General features: G+C 28.4%; 2 protein-coding genes across 2 annotated transcripts; one reads left to right on the forward strand and one right to left on the reverse strand.

The window, feature by feature from the left end:
* Positions 1-15,694: 15,694 nt before the first annotated feature.
* LOC119674472 lies at positions 15,695-16,427 on the reverse strand. The gene is made up of 4 exons (XM_038085611.1): positions 16,398-16,427; positions 16,147-16,302; positions 15,908-16,072; positions 15,695-15,847 (listed from the first exon to the last, which is right to left on the reverse strand). The coding sequence occupies exons 1-4, from the start codon at positions 16,425-16,427 to the stop codon at positions 15,695-15,697; spliced, it is 504 nt and encodes a 167-aa protein (XP_037941539.1).
* Positions 16,428-21,406: 4,979 nt separating this feature from the next.
* Positions 21,407-23,596, forward strand: LOC119684002 (P protein-like). Its single transcript, XM_038097932.1, has 2 exons — positions 21,407-23,434; positions 23,487-23,596. Exons 1-2 carry the CDS (start codon positions 21,491-21,493, stop codon positions 23,499-23,501), a joined length of 1,959 nt encoding a protein of 652 aa, XP_037953860.1. The 5' UTR covers positions 21,407-21,490; the 3' UTR covers positions 23,502-23,596.
* The last annotated feature ends 1,763 nt before the right edge of the window (positions 23,597-25,359 follow it).

Below are 25,359 nucleotides of genomic sequence, written 5' to 3' on the forward strand. Positions count from 1 at the left end.
TTAAATTAATAATTATCTATAAATGGATTATTCAATTTAATTTAGAATATTTAGCAATTTCGCTGTGCAACTTAAACTTAAGATGCCACACTTTATTATATATCCTGTAATTCTAAATACATTACATACGTATATTTTCAATAAATTTTCTGTTTTACATTTTTGGCAGCTAAGTCACTTGTACCTTAGAGAAAAGAAAAAAAAATCAATATAAAAAATAAAGTAACGCAAAATATTATAATGGAAATTACTTAATTAAAATAAAAAAAAAATATATATGAAATAAAACGCTTGAATCGTACGTGAGCTTCGTAAAACAAAGGTCTTCTTATACCAGTTGTTTTTAAATGATTTAAAAAAATCCATAGCTATACTAATCAAAAAAAATTTTAAGTGATTTTGTTTTATACATATATATATATATATACATATGGGTTAATTTAAGTGTATATTTAACACCACAAATCCGTCCTCTCACTGAACTTTATGGTACACTTTACACTTACCAATTTGTTGACATTCTCATAAAACTCGGTTTAAATTATGTCCGCGAGGAATAGAGCTAATAGTTATAGTTAAGCCATAAGAAAGTTTAAAAGTTTATTATGTATAATAACGAATAACGAATAACTAAAAAAATAAATAAACGAATAGTCAATTAATGCAATAGAAAATAATTTAAATGATATTATACGAACCATATGAAGTATTAATAATTGCAACAGATTGAAACGCTTTTAGTAACGCCTTGTAGATTGTCGTAAGCAAATAATAAGAGAACAATGTTCTGAACCCAACCCCGCCTCTGAGTAATTTGAAAGCAACACAATATTATAATATACTATATTCATATATATTCGTAGATACACGTACATATGTCAAGGACTTAGTTTTTATAATACATACATAAATAAATATATCGAGTCAAACATTGAATACTAAAATAAAATATACTCATCTGCTGTAAAAAAAAATGCTTTAGGCAATAAATACCTATAATAAATAAAATTAATATATAAACAAATACATTTATTTATTAATTTTGTAAATTAGTTCAACTCTATATTTAATATATTAGATGAGAATATAATTGTGCCGAAACTGATATATATTTAACTGATACAAGTAAACCTTAATTGCATCAATATTAGTTATATTGGCATATATAAGTCAAAAATAAGTTACATTTAAAAAATTAAAAAGTGTATATTACTTATACGTTATTTGATTAAATAATACCCTGATTCTTATGTTTTTATGGTCAGTTAAAGTATTTAAAAGTAGATTATATTTTATAACAGATTTTGTTAACTTTTGCAGTTTTATGTTTAATTTATTAAAGAAATAATACTATTAACAAATTAAATTATATATATAAATTGTAAAAATAAACAACACTTAAGTAAAAAAAATATTAAATTAAAAGAAAAAATAAGTTTTAATGACACTTAAAAATAAACAATATATAATACAATATCATTAAAAACATATTTAACTTTAAAAACAGGTTTTATTTTTAATATATAAGTTATTAATTTTTTATTTATTTTTCCTTGTTTAAAAAAAATTTCAAGTTCTTAGCTATTTTTATCCCTTAAAAAATTATTAAATTGTTATGTATAAATTAAATGATCTGAATATTTATAATTTCTAAATATTTTAACATACATTGGGAATCACATTCGTATGTTTAATTTTTCTTTTAAATCAAGTATTTTTCGAACTGTTTCAATAAGTTATTCTAATTTAATGTTAAACATATAATTATATACTTAATCTTTAAATATGTTTTTGTATCAAGTTTTTAATTTTTTTTGTAAATAAATACTATACCTCTTAATATATATTAAGATTATACTAAGCTATAATAAAAAAAGAATTATGATATTAAAAACCTTAATCAAAATAATTTAGGTATAAAGTTAAAAAAAAAGTAAATATGTTATTATAAACGAATATATACAAATTAATATATATAAATTAATATATATAAATTAATATATACTAATTAATATATATGAATTAATATATATAAATTAATATATATAAATTAATATATATATAAATAAATATTAAAAATTAATTTTGGTTTTAATATTAATAGAACAAATGTAAAATTTATTTATAGTAATTATTAATATATATACTTTTCGTATTAATATAAAATTAAATTTTGCTAATATAAGTAAAACTTTTAATTTAATATTTTCTTACATTAATTATAATTATTTTAATTTCTTAAGTTCATAAGTTTTATATTAAATAAATTGTTTCTGCTTCTTAATACTTGTATTAAATAATTCTAAAATCACTCAATTAGCTAAAAATATGACATATATTTTTAACATAAATAATTATAAAATTTAAAAATAAATAATTAAATGTATATTTCGTAAAATAATATTGATTTAAAAAAATTAAGGTCACATTATATATTATATTAAAGCATTTTCGTTTGAAATAATTTTAAAAATATTTGTTAAAATTTTCCATTTTGGTTTCGGATGAAAGAAAAAAATTGTTTTTTTAAATATTTTAATTTTTCAAACTTGTATTTAAATTTTAATTATTATATAAGAAAATTAAATTTAAAAAAAATATTGAAAATTTGAAAAAAAAATGTATTAAACATTATTTATATATATAAATAATATAAATAATAAAACCATACAAGAGTTGTACAATCCTAAAACCAGAGAAGCATTAAAGAATATTAACTATTTTAACTGATTAATAATAAATTAAATGAAATTATATTATAAAAAATAAAACTAAGTGAAAATGATAAATATATATATGATATATATGAAAATATATATGAGTATATGTTTAATTGTTTATTAATATACATTTAAAAAAAATTCCATTATGATAAGATGATCATAAAATGTTCTTTAATTAAGTAAAAAAGTTTAATTGTTTTATTTCCAAGTTAAATGTGAAAACTTAAATATAAATGATAACTGTTTAATAAAAATTTATTAATATATTATGATAAATTATATATTAAGAAGTGAAAACTAAGAGAAAGTTGACTTAAGTGCAAGTTGAGAAATGTTATTAAAGTTAATGAGAACGAAATGAAATAATTTACCATATTATACTATATTATTATTATATATATATATGTAATATAAAAAAATATGCCTCAGTCAGTATAAAAAAATTCAATAAAAATTTAAAAAAAATTATAAAAATGTAATAATTGAGTTTTATTTATTTTTAGCTTAAGCGTAGGGCTATGCAATGCATGTCGCCGATATATGTTGTTGTATATATAATAGGTTAGGTAGCTATAAAATCCCTTTAATCTTGAATCACAAAATATATATGGTGGGACGTTGGGACAGCGCACTGTCCAACAAGTGGCCTCACTGAGGTGAACGATTAGTCGAAGTAGTCGGCTTGAGTCCTTTTTCGTCCTTCGATTCTCGGATGTGTGTGTGGCTTCCGTTCACAAAATATAACTTAACCCGAACTGAAAAAAATCTTTTATCTTCAGTTGTAAATAAAGATGCTTTAACTTCCCAAATGATCTGAACCATTTGTAGGATTGAATACGTGCTAAGAAGTATCAAATATGTCTTAAATAATTTGTAACTGGTTGATTAGTGAACGATAACACCTGAGGATTCTGTGAAATACAGAGAGATACATATACCCATATTATAAGTTCGTGTTCTGCGATTGCCAGGAATTGAGCCCAGTACCTTTACAAGGCATTTATTGGAAGAAGACAGATCTAAGACCTTGAATATGAAGAAAAATATTTCTATTGAGACCTTAAATTATCTCAGCATATTTAAAAACTTTTTCTTCGGGTGTAATACAATAGATATTGTTGGTCACAGCGAATGTTAAAAGGAACATAATTATTATTGTTGCTTTTAATAACAATAGTGTAGGGATATTAAAATTATTGAGTTTATCTTTAAACTTTTATTCTAATATTATGTGATATATAAGAGTATATAGTATCATATAATATAATGTTTATAACATTAATCAACCTTACTTACCTCCTGCTCAAAAAGTACCCGGATTTTGTAAATAAAACACAAATTTAATTTTTTTTCCAAATTTATTTTATCTCCTTCAAAATATGCTCCTTCTGAAGCGATACACATATGCCAACGGTTTACCCAAACTTCCATACACTTTTCGTAGGCCCATGAATGTTTGGCTTTTAGTTCCTTCAGCGAATTCTCTTTTACCGATTCAATCGACTCAAAATGCTTACCACGAAGTCGCAATTTGAGTCGCACGCATCCAGATCTGGCGAATATGGTGCCTGAGCGATGACAGTGGTGCCGTGTTTGGTCAAAAAATCGCTTACAACAAGAGTTTTCCATAGTAATAATCGCTAAATGCACTTAAGGTAGTCTCACATTAACAGCTGTTGTAAATAAACTAATTGACAGATGGTGCTCAAATTTGTACCATATGTCAAGAAAGGGTGTACCAACATAACAAAAAAAAACATAACCTTTTTGAAAAAGGTCTATTACTTAAGGAGTAGTTAACAAACAACAAAATCCGGATACTTTTTGAGCAGAAGGTTCATACTTATTTGGCCATAACAACCCGTTACTGGATTTTGGCCTGACGTAGCATGTCTCTGATGCCTGAGCACCATCTTCACTCTCGTACATCAAGTCCGATCAAGTGAATGTTACATGGAAATATTTATAATTTATATGCGACTTAATGTTTTCCATTAAATATTGATTACAATAACTCAATTATTCTAAAAACGATTTCTTGATTGTGTACGAGGAATAACTCTTTGTCAAGCCATTTGCAGAATTGTGTTTCGTTATTGTCGTCCCAAATTCCTTTAAACCCAGGTAAAGATAGTCATCGTAAAGCCAAAGGTATTTCGAAACATTTGTAGTACTAGCAGTCATTATCACCAGTACGAATTGTACCATTTTTTAAGGGAAACACTATGCGACAAAAAGTGGATTAAATACTGCAATATACGACTTAAGTAATCATGGTCAAAGCCCATTAACACTCAAGAAATGACTCTTAAGCTTGTTTTGACGTGAAACGAGGTTATGTTGAGGGTTTGGTGTGATTGAAAGGACATTGTTTATTACAACTGTTCCAGACTAATGCAATGGTTAATTTGGTACTCTATTTTAATAAAAAACCGCTTACAGTTCTTCTATAATTGATAAAATATATTACAGAACCGCTAAAATGTAGTCTTTTAATAGTTATTTTAATAATGAAGAGTATATGTAGTTATTAATATGAAGTCTGAACTTTGTCATATTTATTTTTTCGTAAATTTTTAAATATAAAATATATATATTATATATGTATTTATTAACTTACTTAGTTGGCCATTTAACACGTGAATCTTTCTAAGCCGCGTCGAGTACCCTCCGCCAGTCAGTCCGATTAATTGCTTGCTATTGCCAGTTGTTAGTACCAAGCGCCTCCAAATCGTTGGTTACCAGATTCTTTCGCCCAATATGTGGACGTCCTCTACCATTTTTTCCACCTGAGGGTACCGAATCAAACACTGGAGCACTTTCTTCCATTCGCACGACCTGACCAAGCTGGCGAAGTCGCTGAATTTTTAAGCACTTAACACTGTCAATGTCGCGGTGTAGCTCATACAGCTTACATACATATTACATATGTACTTTTAATTTTATCATAATATTGATATTTACCTCGAAAAATCTAATCATTTGATTAGATTAAGTAATTAATCTTAATTAATTTTGGGTAAAAATTGATTTTAAATAATCAAAAATGAAGCGATTAACTTCAGATTTATTGGCATAAATTTTTAAGTCCTGTATCTCGGCAGTTCTCTATTACTGTTATAGGCAAATGTTTCAATACAAGTTATACACTCACCCTTACTGCCTTCGTGTACTAGAGTATTTTGCTTTATTAATTTGGTACATTTCGCATATTTAGTTCAACATTTTTATCGACACTTTTTCACTGGTAATTTTGGTTCTGGTAGCATATCGAATTAAACGCATATTTTCTTCACACATTAAATACAAATTTCTTACAGGCAATTGTCGTTATCGAAGGCTTTATGGCCTCCGAGCACGATACAAAATACAAAATACAAAATACAATACCTATACTCTTATTCCAAAAATATATTTTAACCAAACATATCAAGAATTTCAAATATAGATTTTTATTTTTGGGTCTGAAGTTCGACTTCGATGTTTACAGGACGTTTATTGGCTGCTTTATTCATTCTTGAACTAAAAATAGCTGCCACGCAATTTTTGTTTCGATTTCGTAGGATATTTTGAATATTTAAACAATTTCAATGTCAAATATAATTTATAAAGTACAAATTTGTGAAGATATCTTAAATTAGGCATAAAAACACGTAAAATATGACTGTAAAAGAAAGTGACAGCAATGAGATATTCCAATGACTTATAATGGATATGCACGCAGGTAAACCAATCAAAAATATATATAAAAAAGGACATATGTAAAGAAAAATTCTCTCTAATATTATAAACATACTTTTATTATTTAAAAATAAAAAAAATAAATATTTAATATAGTTTTAATCATTCTGATTTGCTGCCTAAGGTATTCCGCATTAGCCAATCAAAATTTTAAAACTTTTAATTTTAAAGTTGTCCAAGCCACAGCCTTTATATAAGTTAATGTTTAATAATAAAAATGTAGAATATTTAATATAGTTATAATTATTCTGATTTGTTAACTTAGATACTTCACGTCAGCCAATCAAAATTTTAAACAGTGTATAAAATATTAAATGGTAAAATTCCATTTACATTTATCAATATTACTTTTATTACATAAAGGGCTTTACGGTATTGCCCTTTATATAAGTTAATTATCAATAACAAAATAAAATATTTGATATAGTTATAATAATTTCCATTTGCTACACCAATTGCCCCATGTTAGTCAATCAAAGATTTAATATTATGTATAAAATATTAAATGAAATTTTATATTGTAGTTGTTAGGTATTGCCCTTTATACAAGGTAATTTTTAATAATAAAATAATATATAATACCATCTAATTAATTTTTAAAACTCATAAAATTAAAGCTGCCTAGATCACATAGATGTTTTTACATAAGTTAGTCATTAGTTCCTAATACATCTCTTTTAGATCCTTGAGATCCACCCTTAAGCATATAATAAATGGCGAAATTACTAAGGCCTGTAGCTTTTATGACAATTTCCCAAGAATTGTAGAATCTCTGATCACATCAATTGCGTCAAGCACTTTCTTTCGTCTTGGTATTTACTGATCACAGTTTATGTCCACTTTTTTTTGAAGAACAATGACACTAGAGAAGATTTTCTACGCTTTTGTCTCGAACTTTCTAGACACAGAATTTTAGTTCTTAAGCTCGATGACGTGAGTTGCTGAAAATTTAGCTTCTCACCATAATAAAATTGTTGAATTATGTAAATTTAAGTTTACTCTGTAAATATAAGTGCCATCTATATTCGACAGTTTGCAAAATGACAAATATGCAATACATGTTAAGTTAAGATAGTAGCTGTCGAAACTCTGTAGTGAAGACACCATGCAGTGTAGTATAATAAATTCTTAATAATAAAAAACCTCTTTTTATCAACTAAAATGTTCTTCGTTTCCTCTAAAGAAACATATATTTATTGTAAAACATAGAAATGAGACTCTTAGTTATATGGATAGTTGTGTATCTTTTTAGATAACATTCCAAAAGCATGAACTTAATACTCGTAGATTAAGGTTTTATACAATGGATTACATTAGATTAAGTTCCCAGCTTGGTACACTTATAATCTAACATACAGTTTACTTAGTTCCATACAACCGTTAAGCAATTTTCGGTTGAAAATCTCAATAAGCGATTTCGATTGTGATAGCCCTGATAAATTGTTCGAGTACAACTTTCTCTGTTTCCTCTATTTTTTCTGTATGTGTGAAAATAAATTACGCCATATATATTTACTATACTTTTGTATAGTAAATATATCAGAATAGATAAAACACAGGCAGATACAAAGACATCAGATCCATCATACTATAAAGCCCCGTTAAGCCCCGTATTTAGTATGACTTAAAATTGTCCACAGATAAAATAGAGTAAAGGTGCTGATTCACCAACTCAGACATCTGAATATCAATATTTTTAACAATCTTTTAATAAATAATAGTAAACATAATTAATCTAATAAAATTGATGTCCTTAAATCCCATCTTTAACTTCGGAAGTTCTATTCGTTATACAAATTGAGTTATATTAATCAAATTGAAATCAACTTAAAAACGGCATTAGTATCGTCTTATATATAATTATTTTCTTCAAAATACTGCAAAAGTGATGTTTGTTATCTTTTTGAAGATAAATACAAGCACTATTTAAAATGCATGCTTTGTTCTTTCAATACTTACAGTCAATTACGTTTAATTCAAATATATAAATTCACATATAATACAACAAAAAAAAAAAAATAAGAAGAAGACAATAATTAAGTGTATTATAAATTCACTTGCTTTCCGAAGATATCGTAGTCAGTATTCCTTAATTAAATTAAGGAACTGTAGCATATCATAGAAGACATTTAAACATAATCTTATTATGTAGATATAATAAAAAGTAAAAAACATTAAACGATTAATAGCTTTCACATCTATATTTAAAAATATGTAATACTTCCTTAGAGTATATTTTATTAAGAGTCACAATGGGCCAACTAATTTAAGTATATTTTACTGCCAACATATTTAACCTAATTTAACCTTCCCCTTCCAGAACGAAAAGTAATTTTGTGTTATTGCCTTTTATAAAATTTTTGGTTTACCCATCAAATAGGCGCAGTCTGACCAACCACGAAAATACAACATACACCAGACCTGCTAATAAAGCAGCACTGCAATGTAAAATATAAAACAATATCAACAAGTTGAGTTGTGTTGTGTTGGTAACAAAAATTTGTAGCATGCTTTTGTGCGTAAATGTTAAACATTGCCTGCTTTATAGATATTCTTTTTTTTTTGTATTGTTTATTGTCTTTTTCATTTTCATTTTAATATTCTTTTGTTTTTGTTTGCTATATGATATTAAAAATATTTTATATTGTAATTTTCATAAGAACCAAAGTTTTCGAAACATTTACAAAATCGTTATTTTTAGTCTTAATAATCCTGTTAACCTTTGCTCTTTACTTGTTGTTGCTACAATATATAAACGAACAATGAAGTACTCACGCCAGTTGTTCACAGTACACATACATGCATACTTTCAGTTTTAATTCGTTTTTATTTAACATTAATATTCACATAATCTCTCATTTATATTGAATTTACAATGATGCGTTTTGTTGTTGTGTAGAAATGTTAAAATACAGCTGTGTTGATGAGTTGCCTGTGCTAGGTTACTGTTGTGCTGTGCAGTACAACTTTCGTGAGCGGTGCTGTATAGTACATATATATATATATATGCATGTATGTGTGTCTCATGCCCTGTTTTTGTATGTATATTGTGCTGTGCGCTAACTGTGTTGTAAATAATAATGTAAATAACAGGGAATCATAAATTTTAATTAGCGTAGAAAACTAATTTAATACATCGCACCACTGTACTTGGTAATAAATGTTTAATGTTTATCTCTGTTGTTTGTATGTATGTGTGAGTTAGTAAGTTAATGCATGTGTGTTTTGTATCAGTGGTATATGCTGTAAAAATTGTTAATTACCCGCGGTTTATTGCTGTTTGAGCTTTTTTTATATTTTTAGTTACTTTTCGTGTCATTTTTCGTGGAAACACAAATGGTGCATGCAATCCGTTTACGATATATAAATACGCACCAACACGATTTCCCGACAATAATAATAATGATGATGATAATAATAATTTAATTTTCCTAATTGGTTAAAGTGATGCATAAAGGTTAGTTCTCTACCCACTGTACAGATCTGATACCAAATGTTATGCAAATGAACTCATTAAAGCTAAAGAAAATGAGTCCATTTAAATCAAAATAAGTGATACACAGAGTAATTAAGCATAATTAAGTTAAAATGTTTCTATTAAAGCTACACTTTCTATTGATATAGAAAACTTTATGTAGACCTAAATCCATCAGATAAATTTTAGATGTTGATTTTAAGTGTAGTTTGTTTATTTCAATTATTATATATTTATTTTACTTGTGAATTAACACTATTATTATTATTAAAAGTTTTGAAGTTAAATCGCCCAACAGCCGGTACTACGACCAGAAGTGTCTTATTGCCCAAAGCCCTTTAAAGCTTTGTGAACAAAGTCCAGAACTAAATCTAGAGCAGAGCTCTTAATCTGTTCTGGTGACAGAAATTCCATATGAAATAAGTTTCTTCCTAATACTCCAGCCGCATAAGGTTTTCCCTCTTGTTGATAATTTCTTTTAAACTGACCCAGTTAAGCTCACAAAAGGGTTGAGGGCGTATGCAAGCAGTTTTTGATGCAATTCTGGCTAGCTCATCAGGTTGTTCAGTTCCCAAAACTCCTCTGTGACCCGAAACCCAGTAAAGGGTTATCTTATTCCGTGCTCCAAGTAACTGTAGCAGCGAATTACACTAAAACAAGGCATGCATTTTAAATAACGCTTGTAGGTAACATTAAAACAATAATAAATATCACTTTACAGTATTATGAAGAAAATAATTATATTTAAGTCGATACAAATGTCCCTCGAAGGTGATTTTAATTTGATAAGACAATTTACATTATAAACTTCTTTAATTGAAAATGACATCTATAGACGTCAACTTAAATATAATTATGTTTACTAATTTATTGTTATTATCATTAAACTAATTTGAGTTTCAGAGTATATAACAACAACATAAGCTGTTGTTTGATTTTTAATGTTTGACTAATTAATCTCAGCTACTTTTAAAATGACTACCACATATTATAGTGTGTTTCCCTAAGAACTGTGAAGTGAAAAAAGCCACAGCCGAAGGTCACTATCAATACAAACATTTCCGTTCCAAACTATAAATTTTATGATTTTTTCGGGTTCTGGGAAAAAATCTATTTGAGTTACTCCAACTGGTACACTATATAACACATATCTCTGTAGCAGTGTTTATGTTTTCACACTATATTATTATTATGTTGGGGAACATTGCATTGCGATAAAGAGATTTTCTGCCTATCCTGTAATTTAAATATTAATAATATAATATATATATAATATTATACATGTGTTAAAATATAAAGATCTGTTGAGCAACTTGCACTTCTCCAAGACCAACTTCCTTTATAAATTGTAGTATTAATTAATATATATTACAGAATTCTATTGCTTCACTCGATTTGAGAGCCCCAGGTTCACTCGTGTTTATGCATCAATGCCGGTCAAGCTCTCATGCCTCTAGCACATATTTTAAAGTTTTAATCTCTTCCCTATAAAACTTAATTTATCATAAGAGTAAGTTCTTACTTTTGTAAGGTGAGAGATTAACACAAAGTATACTGCTTGGATTTTGGTAATCGTTTGCTGTTGACAGTTTCAATAAATTATATCGATTGTGATAGCCCTGATCAATTGTTTCAGTACAGATTTCTCTAGTTCTCCTTTTCTTTCTTTAAGTGTAAATCGAAATTACGCCATATACGTGGAAATTTTTCTATTAGACGGTACTTTATTTATAAAGTTTTTATTTTTAACAATCTTTTAATAAATAAAACTTAACATAATTATGGTATATCTAATAAATTGATATTCACAACAGCCATCTTCTATTACAAAAGTTATATCTAAGTTATATTAATCAAATTAAAATACATTTACAGTTACGTTTGTATAGCATTATGTATAGATATTTTCTTCATAAATCTGTAAATGTGCTCTTTGTTATTGTTTTATTGATACATATAAGCACAATTCAAAATATATACATTCAATTAAAGATTCTTATTCTGATTGCATTACGAAAATCAACAGTATATTTATTTTAAATTCATTGCATACTTTGAGGGTAAAGAAAAACTAAATAAGATTTTTTTAGCATCTGTATATATAATATAAACTACATTATTTAATAATTGTTTTTGTGCATTATAGAAAATATGTAGATAACTATCTTTGTTAATACTACAACTAGTTACAAGAAAACTAAAGAGTAGTATTTGTAAGAGAAATGACAATTAAATTATGTGGCTTCTTTCGATGAAGTCGTTGAAGTAGACGTGTGTTATTGAGAATCGTCCTTTTGAGAATTTCCCTTGCAACTGTTGAGATCAGCGTCTTGGTGAATAACGATTTGATGAACATACCATATGGCGTTTGAACTATTTCGTAGGATTTTTTTTGAAGCCATAAATTTATATTGATATTGCATTAAATATTATTATTATTAAAAGAAGGGATTGTGCACTGCGACCTAAAAGAGCTATTGCGCTCTAACCCTTACTCGGGTTAGCGTGTTTCTCCAAGTCCGATTTCTTTAATGAAAGACAGTATATCTTTATGATCCATGAAATACCCTCCTAGGTGTTTCTTCCGCTTGTGCATCAGTGCCGGACACTCCCCAAGCACATGGTATGCAGTGTCTCTCTTTTCTCTACAGTATCTGTAGTCTGAGTTGGATTGAATTCCTAATTTCGATAGGTGATTATTCAATCTACAGTGATCGGTCAATAATCTCGTAATAATTTTTAGGTTTTTTTGATTGTGATTTGCAATCTTTAAAGCGTTTTAGGTTGTAAGTCCCTAACAGCATTTTAAACTGTGAAAGTCCTGGTATTCTTTCCCAACAGAGTTCTCTTTCTATTTCCTCTGCACCATTCTTAGAAATACATAGAGTTCCTTTGCCTAGACCACAGAACGGTTCTAGGCCTATCATTCTTGAGACTGCGCCTCTTATTGTGAGTTTGCATTGATTAGCACAGTCCCAAATTTGTACACCATAAGACCATATTGATATTAGTATTTGGTTAAACATTGCAGTTCATTCCTATAACTATTACTTCAGCTTGAGCTAATTTTGGTTTATTGTTATGTGCTCCATGTACTGTAACTTACTGTCACGAGTTGGAAGGGGAGTAAGAAATGTTTCAATAAGGTAATATATAGTGTCTAACTACGGCTTGCGAAGTGAGTTTAACACCACACAATTCATTTAAACTTTTGTTTTCTTTATAGTTTTGTTATATTTTATTATTAACCGTATAGAAATTTATTAGATTAAATTAAATTTAGATTAGATTTAGATTTTTGTGTTTCAGAATATTTAAGCGTTTAAAAAGTCAAACGTTTAAAAATATATCTGTTGTCAATGTCTTAAGTAAATATCCACTAGTAACGAAAACAACTTAGTTTTCAGCACACATAAACTTGAAGGTATCGATTTTGGACTTGACATTTTGGTTTTCTCATAAAAATACAAAATTACGCTAAAATATTTTGTATTCTAGCGAAAGCATCCGCTAGGACGAAGCTGCTCTTATGGTGAACGGATACTTAGAAGCAAGGATTTTTTTTCAAATTGCTTGAAGTTAAGTGTAATCAACAAATTACTACTAAAATGTTTTATGTGGAAGTAGTGTTGTTTTGTTTTAGTGATACCTCAAAACTTTTAATTGGATACAAAATATTTAAAGTTAGGAAAGAGCTACAACATTTACTGGTTTTTTAGTCGTTAAATGACAATGTCGCTTGTTGAAATAACGTAGCAACATTTTTCCATATTTTGTTTCTATTTTTGTATTTTTTTCTTTCTGAAAATTGTAGGACAAAACCTCATGTTTGTAACCTTTAAAGAACGAGGTTGCGTGTGCTTCTTTCGAGCTCCTCTGAAATGGCATTTGGTGACATTAAAGTTCATCTGATTTGATGTTAACTACAACATTACAACGCAATTATGTTTACTGCACAATTTTGAGAATTTGTGGTTTAATGTATTTGAAGTAGAGCATCAAATTGTGATAATGAGTATATTACATTTCCAATGAATTTTATTCAAAAGATTTAATAATATAAACTAAACCAGAATGATAACTAACTATTGTTATAAATACGTTAGATGTAGGTTAAAATATTATTAATTAAAAATATTTTATATTATCTAAATATAGTTGGATTTGGGTTTTTAGTTATATTATATAAAATTATTATGATTAGCTTATAACACGTACATAATACTAATTAATGTTTTTGCAACCTAACTTTCAACTAGTACTTTCGGTAATACAATCAGATAAGAATATTCAATTGAATTTATCTAAATTTACTGTAAATATTGAAAGAACGAAGCATGCATTTTAAGTAGTGCTTGTATGTCTACTTAAAGCGATAATAAACAGCACTTTTAGTATATAAAAATTATATATAAGTCGATACAAACGTAATTCAAAGGTGATTTTAATTTGATAAGATAATTAACATTACAAGCAAATTTAATTGGAAATGACATATATGGACGTCAACTTAGTTATAGCTATATTAGCTTATTTTTTGTTATTATTATCAAATTAATTTCAGTTCAGAAATAATCATTAATACTAATCTTCCCTGTGCTTATAGTATAAAATACTCTTTTCTAACAGCACCATAAAACCAATGTGGTCTTATGGTATCCAGCTATTTGGTAATGCTACTACTTCAAATATTAAAATTTGAGAACAATCACTTGTGCGCCATGGTATATTAGGAATGACAGTATCCACCGAGATCTACAAATTTCTCTAATTAAAGCTGAATTTGACAACAAAAAAAAAATACAATAAAAGGCTGACAGAATATGTAAATTCTTAGCCAGGAATCTCGCACTTCTATCCACCATCCAGCCATTAATTAATATTCAATAGCTTGAAGTAAAAACCGCACCTTTCTGTTTAGTAATCTGCCACCACCTAACATTCACTCCAATGAATTTTAACCCATTGATCTAAACAAGGTTCGTGATATAAGGTTAATTAATTTTATTTCATTTTATTTAATTTAATTTAATTTAATTTAATTTTATTTTATTTTATTTTATTTTATTTAATTTTATTTAATTTTATTTAATTTTATTTTATTTTATTTTATTTTATTTTATTTTATTTTATTTTATTTTATTTTATTTTATACAATGTTTAGTTAAAATAAAAATTATAATATTATACAATTAGTGATTAGATTTTAAAATTATGGTTAGTCTCATTGTAAAAGAAGATACGATAAATAAATGTATGAGTATTTAAAAAAAAAAAAATTAACAGGATTGTCAGCATAAACCTATGACTTAAAAAAGCCCCATAAAATGTAATCCTATTCATGTAATCTATTCATAGCAGCAACTGCATCCTACCCTACTCTACCCTGCATCCTTTTATCGAAGGATTTCTTTCATTTTAGCTGTGTTCAGAAAAGTTTAAATCTTTTCCAAATCGATGATTGACCATTTTGATTCATGAACCAATTCTTTGTGAAATGAGCTTCTCCTATAATATACAATAGTATCTCTAAGAGTATCTCTGTAAGGATATTGTAAGGACGTCTTCCATATAGAGGCTGCTTTCGTCGGTTGTCGAAAGTCTTGGCCTCACTTCATAATTATTAAGAAGTTTCAAATTAAATTAATTTATTTTAGTTCCCGAAATACTCGTATTTTGAGGTATTTATTATTGGAAAGAACAATATTTTAATATGCACTATAAGATTTTTTGCTGGATCACTGGATGTGTCTGTTTAGGGCACTCTTACATACACATTAAAATTAGCTCGTGGAATATTATAAGCACTCCATGTTGTAAATATTGCATATTCTCCAGGCGGAAATGGTAGAAGCATAAGCTTATCATTAAAGTATTGGGAATCCAGTTTATCGATAATTAAGTCATGCTAAAAAAATTTATATAAATATTTTATTTTTTGATTGCATTAAGGCAATCCGAAACTTACATCGAACGGGCAAGTATGGTTCATATTTGAACGTTCTTTGATTAGATCGTGCATGAATATATGTACTGGATGTTTACGATTCTTTAGAAAACTGCAAGCATTAATCGTTTTATTGTACAAAAAAGGTTTGTAACCATTTGCTTTTTTTAATAAAGCGTACCTTACCTATATTTTTGTGGAAAGAAGAACAAAATATTGTTCTATATCTTGAAATAATATTATAAAATAACAAAACTTACCGTCACATTTGTTATTGGTAACACATATAACTTTACCTTTACGGAAATGTATTTATATGAACGATTTATAGCCTTTAAGTAACAATAGTCAAAATCAGTGAACTCCTTATCAAGGGAAGTACAGACGACATTTGAGAATTCAATATATGAAAAAGCCTGTGAAAGATATTAGATTTTTATTTAATATATTTATATAATTTATTTTTTATTTCAATTTTTACCTTTCCCAGAAGCCATAAAAAAATTATTACGTTTTTCAAAGAAAATATTTGTGACCGCATTTTTACTTGAACATTAATACGAGCAGTGAGCCCAGATATTCTTTTAAGTTCAACTTATATTGCCAAATATAAATTAAAAAAAATTTTTTTGAAAAAATCAACAGTCATAATTGCTTACAGTAATTATTTTGTATTTAAATTTTTTTTTTTGCAGACATTTATCAGATTAGCTGTATTTTATTTAATATAAATACACATTTTCCACAATTTGTGATCATTATTTATAGATTTTAAGTAATTATCTACTTAGTAAGAGAAATTAAATTGTTTTATAACTTCAGTTGATTAAAATTTAAGTGCAAATTAATTGTTTTTATGAATATATATATTCAATTCAGTATATACATATATATTGTCTGCGAGTCAGGAAATGAGAAATCAATGCATTCTTGAACTCAATAATGTTTTTAAAATAAGTGTAAAATTAATATAAGAAATAATTATACATAAATTATATATATTGTCTATATATCTATCTATATCAATATAAATTTATATATATATATATATATTACATATTTTCTCTTTCCTCTTTTTATAGAATTTCAAAACTAAAAATTAAGGTTCCCAAAACTTTTTAGTTTTCGAGTACAAAAAATTAAAAATATAATTAAATAAGAAATGACATGGCTTTAGGCCGTCTGTAGGAAAGTTAATTATATATACATTATAAATAATGATATAAAAAAAATTAAGAAAAATAATTAAGCATTACTATTAAGTGTTACTTCTATATGTAGTTGCTTTTTCTACAAAATTCTGATTCTACATCGTTTTTACTATATAATACGTCAATCATATCATATTCTAGTAACATTGCTTTCTAAACGAATCTGCATCGAAATTGATATAAGTATAAATACTTGTGTTAAGCCTTTTTCGAGTTAGTGCATCTGTGTACTTTTACTCTATGATAGCTAGGGGAATTCTGCAGAGACCCGCCCATCTCACTGACTAATCTAAGTATTTCTGATAATCTTCGTGATTATTTAATGATTAATTTAAGATCTGCGTACCGCCCCATGCGGTTAGTGATTACTCTGAAATTAGATAGTGCTAAGTAGGGCAGCCTGTAACACAATTAACAAATTTATATCGACAACTATTTTAACTGAGAAGAGTACAAATACCTAGTTTCTTAACAAAATACAACACAGTTTCCTAACTGTTAGCATGTACATTTCTACGATGAGACTAAAATGATGAAATGTATGGTAAAATGTAAGTCTATATTTAATCATATTGTAGAATTGTCGGCAAATGATTCTATCATTGAAAACGGTTTACCCAATACATTTAAAGTTACTAATAGATTCAGTTCGCTAACCTAAATTATGAGAATTTCTATAAGAATGCAGTATATTTTAAAACATAGCTCTATTTCATTGAAAAACAACAACAAAATCTTCATATTATGAAAGATAGCTCAGAAAGGTTTAAAAAGTTACAAGTTATATCCTTACGGAAGAGGCAATAAAACTCAACAAAGTAGGTTCTAAATTATTTTTTATTGACGCTGTTTCTAAACCTTCAATCTCAGAAGTGGGTACAATGCCTCCGATGGTTGCAGTGCTACATCATCTCTTATTCCTAAAATAACAAAAGAAAAAAATAACAATTACAATAAACAACGGGACAAATTTTATAATATTTTAAATCATAATTTTTCTCTGATGCCCCTATGATTCCTCTTCATAACCGCAACTATCGTGAACTTGGTAACAAAGTCTATCGCTAGCCCAATCTCCTTGTGCTCGCGCACAATCTGCAATCCCGTCCCCTCCACCTACTTCTAAACTACTATTGCGCCACGCTCATGCTTTTTGACTTAGATAAACCTAGTTCACTAGGTATTAAGCATCTTTCTCGTATCTCTCCCCCTGATTACTGGAATAAAGTTTCTATATTGCTGTGGAAATCTTCTCCATTAACAGCAAAGAGGTGATTTTAATGGGTTCAAGTCTCACACTGTGGCTTTTGATGCTTTCAAAATGACAAATAAATGCTAATAATGAGAAATGAAAAAATTGTTATTGGTCAACCACAGTAACTAACCATAAAAATTGAGATAGAAACTTTCAACTTAAACACACCCATAAAAAATTTTCCTTAACAAATAGTAGAGAGTAACTTTAATAAATAAAATTCAATAAATAAATTTTATATGAAATTTTAAGCCACGTAAACCACAAAACCATATTTGCCGTAACTCAAGTCCTAATAATCTCTTCTTCTTTGTCACCTCGTGCAGTGTTAACTTTGTCATACGTTAATCTATTATTACAATAAAATGCTTAATGTTTTTCAAATAATTAAAACTTATACTTTTGATTTTTATTTTTTGTAAACTTTTGCAATTATTCAGTGAGTTTTCATGTTGATTTTGTAATTAAAAGTTTGCAATTTAAAAATAATTTAATTTTTTACTGACAAACTTTATCCATTAAAAGCAAGAGTAATTAAATGGCAGGATGTTAATACAGTTGCATTGCTTTTAGCTTAAGCTTTAAAAAAATACGGCTAATATCATATAAGTATAAATAAAGTAGTGGAACTCACGATATAATAATATTTTTTTAACAGATCTCATACATACAGATACATTCCAATGAGATACAGATAAATATCTTGTTTCGATATAAATACTATTTGTCATTAATTTATTAATTAATTAAGTAAATAAGACGAGAAGTATTTCATTAAACAAATCTTACAAGCCCTTTGAGATGATTTTGTGATAAGTTGCTGAAATTTTTTATCGAGGAGTTATTGAAACTGATTTGAAGTGGTGAGCAATTTTTGATAATTTTTCACTATAAGACTTAAGTATATTTAATGTCATATATAATTTTTTATCGAAACGTTTGGAACAGTTCTGAATTGCAATAATAAAAATAAATATTTATTTTCTTTAATTATTTATATTTTTAGCTGACTGGAATACAACTATTTCGAGTATTGCCTAACACGCATCATCAAAGGTCTTGAAATTATTTCTTATATTTAGTTATTCGTAAATAATTTCTTAAGGCTATACTGTCTGTAAAGCCATTATGACGCCGTTATAATTGACGCTGAAATCAAATTTAATTTTTTTTTTATTATATATTTATAACATATTGAGTAACTAATTTCTGCTTTAAAAAGTTTATGGTTCTCTATCTCAAAGGAAGACTATGGAAGCCCAATATTTGTATTCTTATACATGGGGAATGTGTTAGCTGTTCGCGTTGTACTTAAAAACTAATATATAACAACACTACCTAGTTGGGTTCTTGACATGACATCAAAATTATATATCTTTTGACAAAATTATATGAATACAACATATATATGCGAACATATATCGTACTAGAATACGTTTTATTGTGATTTCTCTATGAGACCTTAGTTGTATTTGACCTTAATAGTACTGGATACTGACAGAGATCCAAGAAATTTTTATCCAAAAAGTTTACTTTGTATCTCGCTAGAGCTAAGTAGTTGCAGCTGTTTTCTCTTTTTTCATCATCTCCAAGACATTAATCATGCTGTTGGACATTTCTCTTAAAGAACTAAAGACATAATAGACCAAAAACTTTATTCGGTTTCTCGATAGAAGTAAGCAGTAGACTTTAATCATAGTGCTTTACATTTCTCTAAAAAAACTTAAGACATAATCATGCAAAAAGTTCGTCCTGCGTTTCGCTATAACTTGTCAGCAATAGCAATTTCTTCCTTATCCTCATCTCCATGACATTAATCATGGTTTTGGACATTTCTCTGAAGTAACTAAAAATATGATTTCCCAAAAGCTTTATTTTGCTTCTAGCTAGAGTTGGGCAGTAGTAGCATTTTCCATTTGCTCCTTATCTTCATAACATTTATAATATATATAAAAGAAAAACTTTAGCCAAAGAGAATGTCCACCAAATAGCCAGTGACCAAATCGCAATTATAGAAGTCATAACCTTAGATATATCCTCTCACTTCATGGACTGAGAACATCTATTAGTTTTTTTCTCCCAAGTTTTGGGCATCTTAACTGAGATATAAAGCTAGTTCGTTTGTCACTACTGATACTGTTCTGCAAAAATAATTTATAAATAGGATTCTATTTATCTATCTATGGCTTCTATTTATGCCGAGGGAAAATTCGCATTCGGCGCTACATTTTACCACAGTTTTGTTATGTCCTGCGTATCTTATAAGCCATACCCATAAATGGTGCTGATATGTTTAGTAATCATGAGCAACCTTTGAATTTAATACTACCGAATTTACTGATATAATGATAACCTGAATATCCGCGTATACCTATATATATTATTGTTCCTTTTAAACCATCTTTACTCCAGTAGACAGCAAGTAATTCTGACTCTCTACTTAATAAACACTACAGAGTTTAGGAAGACAGGTATATATTTCTAGTATTATGACCTTTATGAAAACCTTAAAGCTGATTCTTTTTTTTACTGGCCTTCAAATTAAAATTTAGCTTTCCTCTTCCTAGTGGCATTAGTGCAACCCACTCACTTCTAGACACAATTCTCGTTATAAGGTGCTTAACACTGTTACAACCATTCCAGTTATTTAGAATAGCAGAGTGAAGAGTTACGAATTACACATTTTCTTAGTCAATCCTTAATATCAAGTTTACAGTTAAGTTTTGGGTTCATTATGAGTCCAAGGTATCTAATATCCTACTTCATAGAAGTTTTCGCAGTTTTGTATGTTAGCAGAGAGATTTTAGTTAGGTTATCATCAGTAGGTGAGGCGGATATCGACAAATTGATTCATCTTGTCTTTTGATTACAACAATTTACAGCTAATATTGTATAAGGTGTCTCTTTCACTGTGCTGTAAACATTGTTATAAATCGATATTATCTTAATTTATAATCATGAAAATGGTATAAAACGATTTTAATGTCAAATTAAATAATTCAAAATAATTTTTAAGTTTTTAATTAAATTTATGAAAAGTTTGTTAAATGAAAGTTAAATGAAAGTTTCTTGTATAATTTATACTTTTTGCATAAATTCTGTTATGCAAATATTTGATTTTGCTAAAGAAAGATATCCATGGAAGAAACGCATCCTGAAGAGAATGAATTTGTCGATTTCTCCATTGAAGCTTTAAAAAATTCATTGCGATTTACAACTGAAAGTATAAGATCTGAAGGTGGCGCTGGATTAGAAAGAGGTTCAACAGAGTCAGCTATTGAAGATATTGATGCTGACGAAGATGTCGAAGAAGATGTGCGTACCTCGGATAAACCTTACAAAAGAAAATTACGCAAAATACTACGTTGGCTGAAAATATGTCTCCTTGTTTTGTATTGGGTGTTATTTACTGCACTATTGTGGAAACAACCTGATGTGGTTCTTTCAAATGCAGTCATTTATGTGCCAGAAAATAGCACAAGAGATTTTTACATGCCGAAAGGGAGTGGCGATGATGCCGTTGAAGTTGTTGTACGTGGACCATTTCAGAAACATTCAAAAGAAAGAGAAGAAGATTTGGAAGATACTGAACATATACTTACTATTGGTGTAATGTATTTGAATGATGAGTCTGAAATAGTAAGTGTTTCAGACGAATGGTATTTGGAAATTGTTAAAGCAGAGCTGATAGAGTCAGCGCCTGTACAAAAACGTATGCATGTATTTGCTTTGCACTCTGAAATCCATGGTAAGAAGGGACAGCTGCTGATTAGATTCGAAACAAAATTGAAATTACCACTTCCATTGTCGCTGCAGTACCAGTCCAATGCAGTTGGTGTTAATGTGGGGGTCATGTGCGCAGGTGGGATACTATTATTTACAACTATTTTGTTGTTTACTCAACCTCTAAATCGTACTTTGACTGCAATGATATCTAGTACAATGGCTATTGGTGTGCTAGCCTACTTTCACAAACGTCCAAGTCTGGAATTTATTATGGAGTGGATTGACGTGGAAACTATGATGTTGATCTTTAGCATGGGCATAATTGTCGGAATATTTGCAGAAACTGGCATACATGACTATTTGGCTTTGTGGGCTTATAAGTTATCGAATGGACATATTTGGCCACTTATAAACTGCACCTGCCTGCTTCTGCTTTTTTCGAACTTATGTTGGGATAGCGTAACTACAGTAATGCTTATCTGTCCAATCGTTTTACGCCTTACGGAATTAATGCAGTTGAATCCGTTACCATTTTTGAAGTGTGTTATTATAGTAACGAATTTGTCAGGAGCTATTATGCCTTATGGTGTCAATTCAGGTGGTTTCAAATCTGAAAAGGAGTTCTTTGAAGAAATGGGTATTACTGAATTAACTTTTATAGCTCATCTTCTAGTAGGAATATTACTGGCAATGGCAGTAAGCTATATGTACTTACGAATAATGTTTATTAACTCTGCCAAAATGCAATTTAAAGAGAATGCAGAAGTTGAACGCTTAAGACGTGTAATAAAGCTAATGAAACATACTGCTAAGGGTATAAGTGAATATTCTAAGGATGAATCTGCTATGAAATCTGTTGTTATAAATAAGGTACACACATTGCGTCATCAACTTCGAAGGCTCGGAAAAATGCCGCAGCCACCAAAAAACTATGAAGAAATTTTAGAGTCATATCAGACAAAATATCGTATCCACAATAACGTGCTGTTAGCTCAATGTTGCTGCGTGCTCTTCTTTGTCATGGCATTGTCACTCAGCAGATTTGCTCAAAATTTTTATTTAACCGTGGGTTGGACAACAATGCTAGGAGCTATATTAATACTCATTTTAATCGATAGAGAAGATCTTGAAAGTATTTTACATCGAATTGAGTGGACAACAATTATATTTTTTGCAGCGTTTTTCGTCTTTACTCGTGCGCTTTCTATGATGGGTCTATTCGATTTTTTACAAATTCGAACTCAACAAACCATTATGAATTTAGATGAGGAACACAGGTTATGGGTAAGCATACTTATTTTGCTATGGGTTTCTGGGCTAGGATCGGCTATACTAAATAACAAGCCTGTGTCTACGGTAATGATTAAACTTGTTATAAATATATCCGATAATATGAGCATTGATGTAGATGTTAAACCACTGATATGGGCCATGGCGCTGGGTTGTATTTTGGGAAGTAACGGTTCTTTAATTGCAGCTTATCCTAATGTAATCGTAGCTGGAATGGCAGAGAAAAGAGGTTATACTTTCACATTTTATAATTTCTTTGTTGTTGGATTTCCCGTAACTGTTATAGGACTACTTGTCGCTAGTGCGTATCTTCTGTTGGCGCATGCCTATTTCTCATGGAATTAAAATGGTAAACAATAGAAATTTATTTATATTTTAATAAAGTATCATTTTTACATTCAATATCTAAAATTTTTTTATTTGTAATATTTTTTATTTTATTCGATTGCTCTTAGTTAAGTGTAAAGCTAATTAGCAATATTTTTACATTGGGAACTTAAAATAGTCGATATTAATGCTTATCTGTAATATATTAGTATGATGATAAATATCAAATTGAATTAGTTAAATCAGACGGTTTGGTTCTCTTGAGCCATCGTACGGGGTCTTCTGTTTGAAGGAGTGATGAAACTTCTGTGTTGCAGTGACTTCAAAAGAATTTTAAATTGAATTGAATATCAAGAAATTTATTTAGTCTGTGCAAAGTAAGTTCGCCAAAGGTGGTTTTAAAGCCTAGGATTTTTCATTTTACGACAGCACAATGGACCAATAGACTTAAGTGGATCTCTTTAAATCGCCAATTTAACCTAGCCTAACCTAAGTGGCTTCATTGATAATTCTAGTGCGTCACCAAAGTTCAGATCTGGAAAATACAGTATGTAAGTAAACAGTTCAAAGCGTTATTAATTTAATTTGAACATAGTTTTCATAGAATTTTGATTTGTTGCATTTGTGTGCAGCTTACTCAAACTTAAATTTTTGTGTAAAATCATAAAGACACGGCTTTCTGTTATCTTTAAAGTGTAAACAATATTACACGACCCTACTTTATGGTTCTTTAAAATTATTTCTTATACTTATAAGTTTTCTGAAATAATTATTTGAGAACAAGTTTAAAACAACAAAGACAAATGGCATGGAGACCTAAACACATGTTATGTAAGAAAGACATAGCACTGACGGTCAAAAACTCTTCCCGAAGTAACACTAGAATGCGTCCGGTGGTGAGAAGACTCGATAACAAAATTGGAATGTTTTGATTCATATATTATATAGTTGAAAGCGGACACATCAATCTGATTATAGTCATTTTGATGGAGCATAAAATATAATCTATGCTTAAGCCTTACAGGACTACAGCATTAGCATCATATAAAAGTAAAAATAAATTTCAATAGAAACGAATTCGTAGTGTCTTATATACCGCTGAAATGTGGTTCCAATTTTTTGAAATCGTAAATCGCTCAATCATTTTTCCTAGTAGACATCTGGGGGTCTCTACCAAAAATTGAATTTTTAATGGGTTAGCAAAAATTTTTTATTTTAATAGTTACGAATTTTGTGTCTTCAGAGAACTTATGAATAAGAAAAAGAAAATTTTTATCTTCCTCAAAATATTACTTCTTAAAAAAAAAACGATATTTTAAATCATATATTTGAGTTAGCTTCCAATACGTTTAATCCGCGACAGTAAGTTTTGATAATGGCGTTCGAAATCGTTTGGCTTAAGGGTTTAGTTTACAAGATCTGTTGGTTCTGTGACCCCATTAAGTAGAATGTTGCAATCCTTATTCTATTTGTGAGGATATCTTAAGTTTAAATTGTTTCCTCCTCCTGTCGTAATTTCTTTATCATTGCTAGCGTTCCTCATGGTTTCTTCTTAGCTCCACTTTTATTTTACTTGTTCTTTTCTGACATTTAAATTTGTTTGGCTAGCATTAAGCAAGTTTGTTTTAGGCTATAACCAACTTACTTCGCCACCAACTTAACGA

Source organism: Teleopsis dalmanni, chromosome 2 (assembly GCF_002237135.1).
Source record: "Teleopsis dalmanni isolate 2A chromosome 2, ASM223713v2, whole genome shotgun sequence".
In the NCBI taxonomy this organism is placed as follows: Eukaryota; Metazoa; Arthropoda; class Insecta; order Diptera; family Diopsidae; genus Teleopsis; species Teleopsis dalmanni.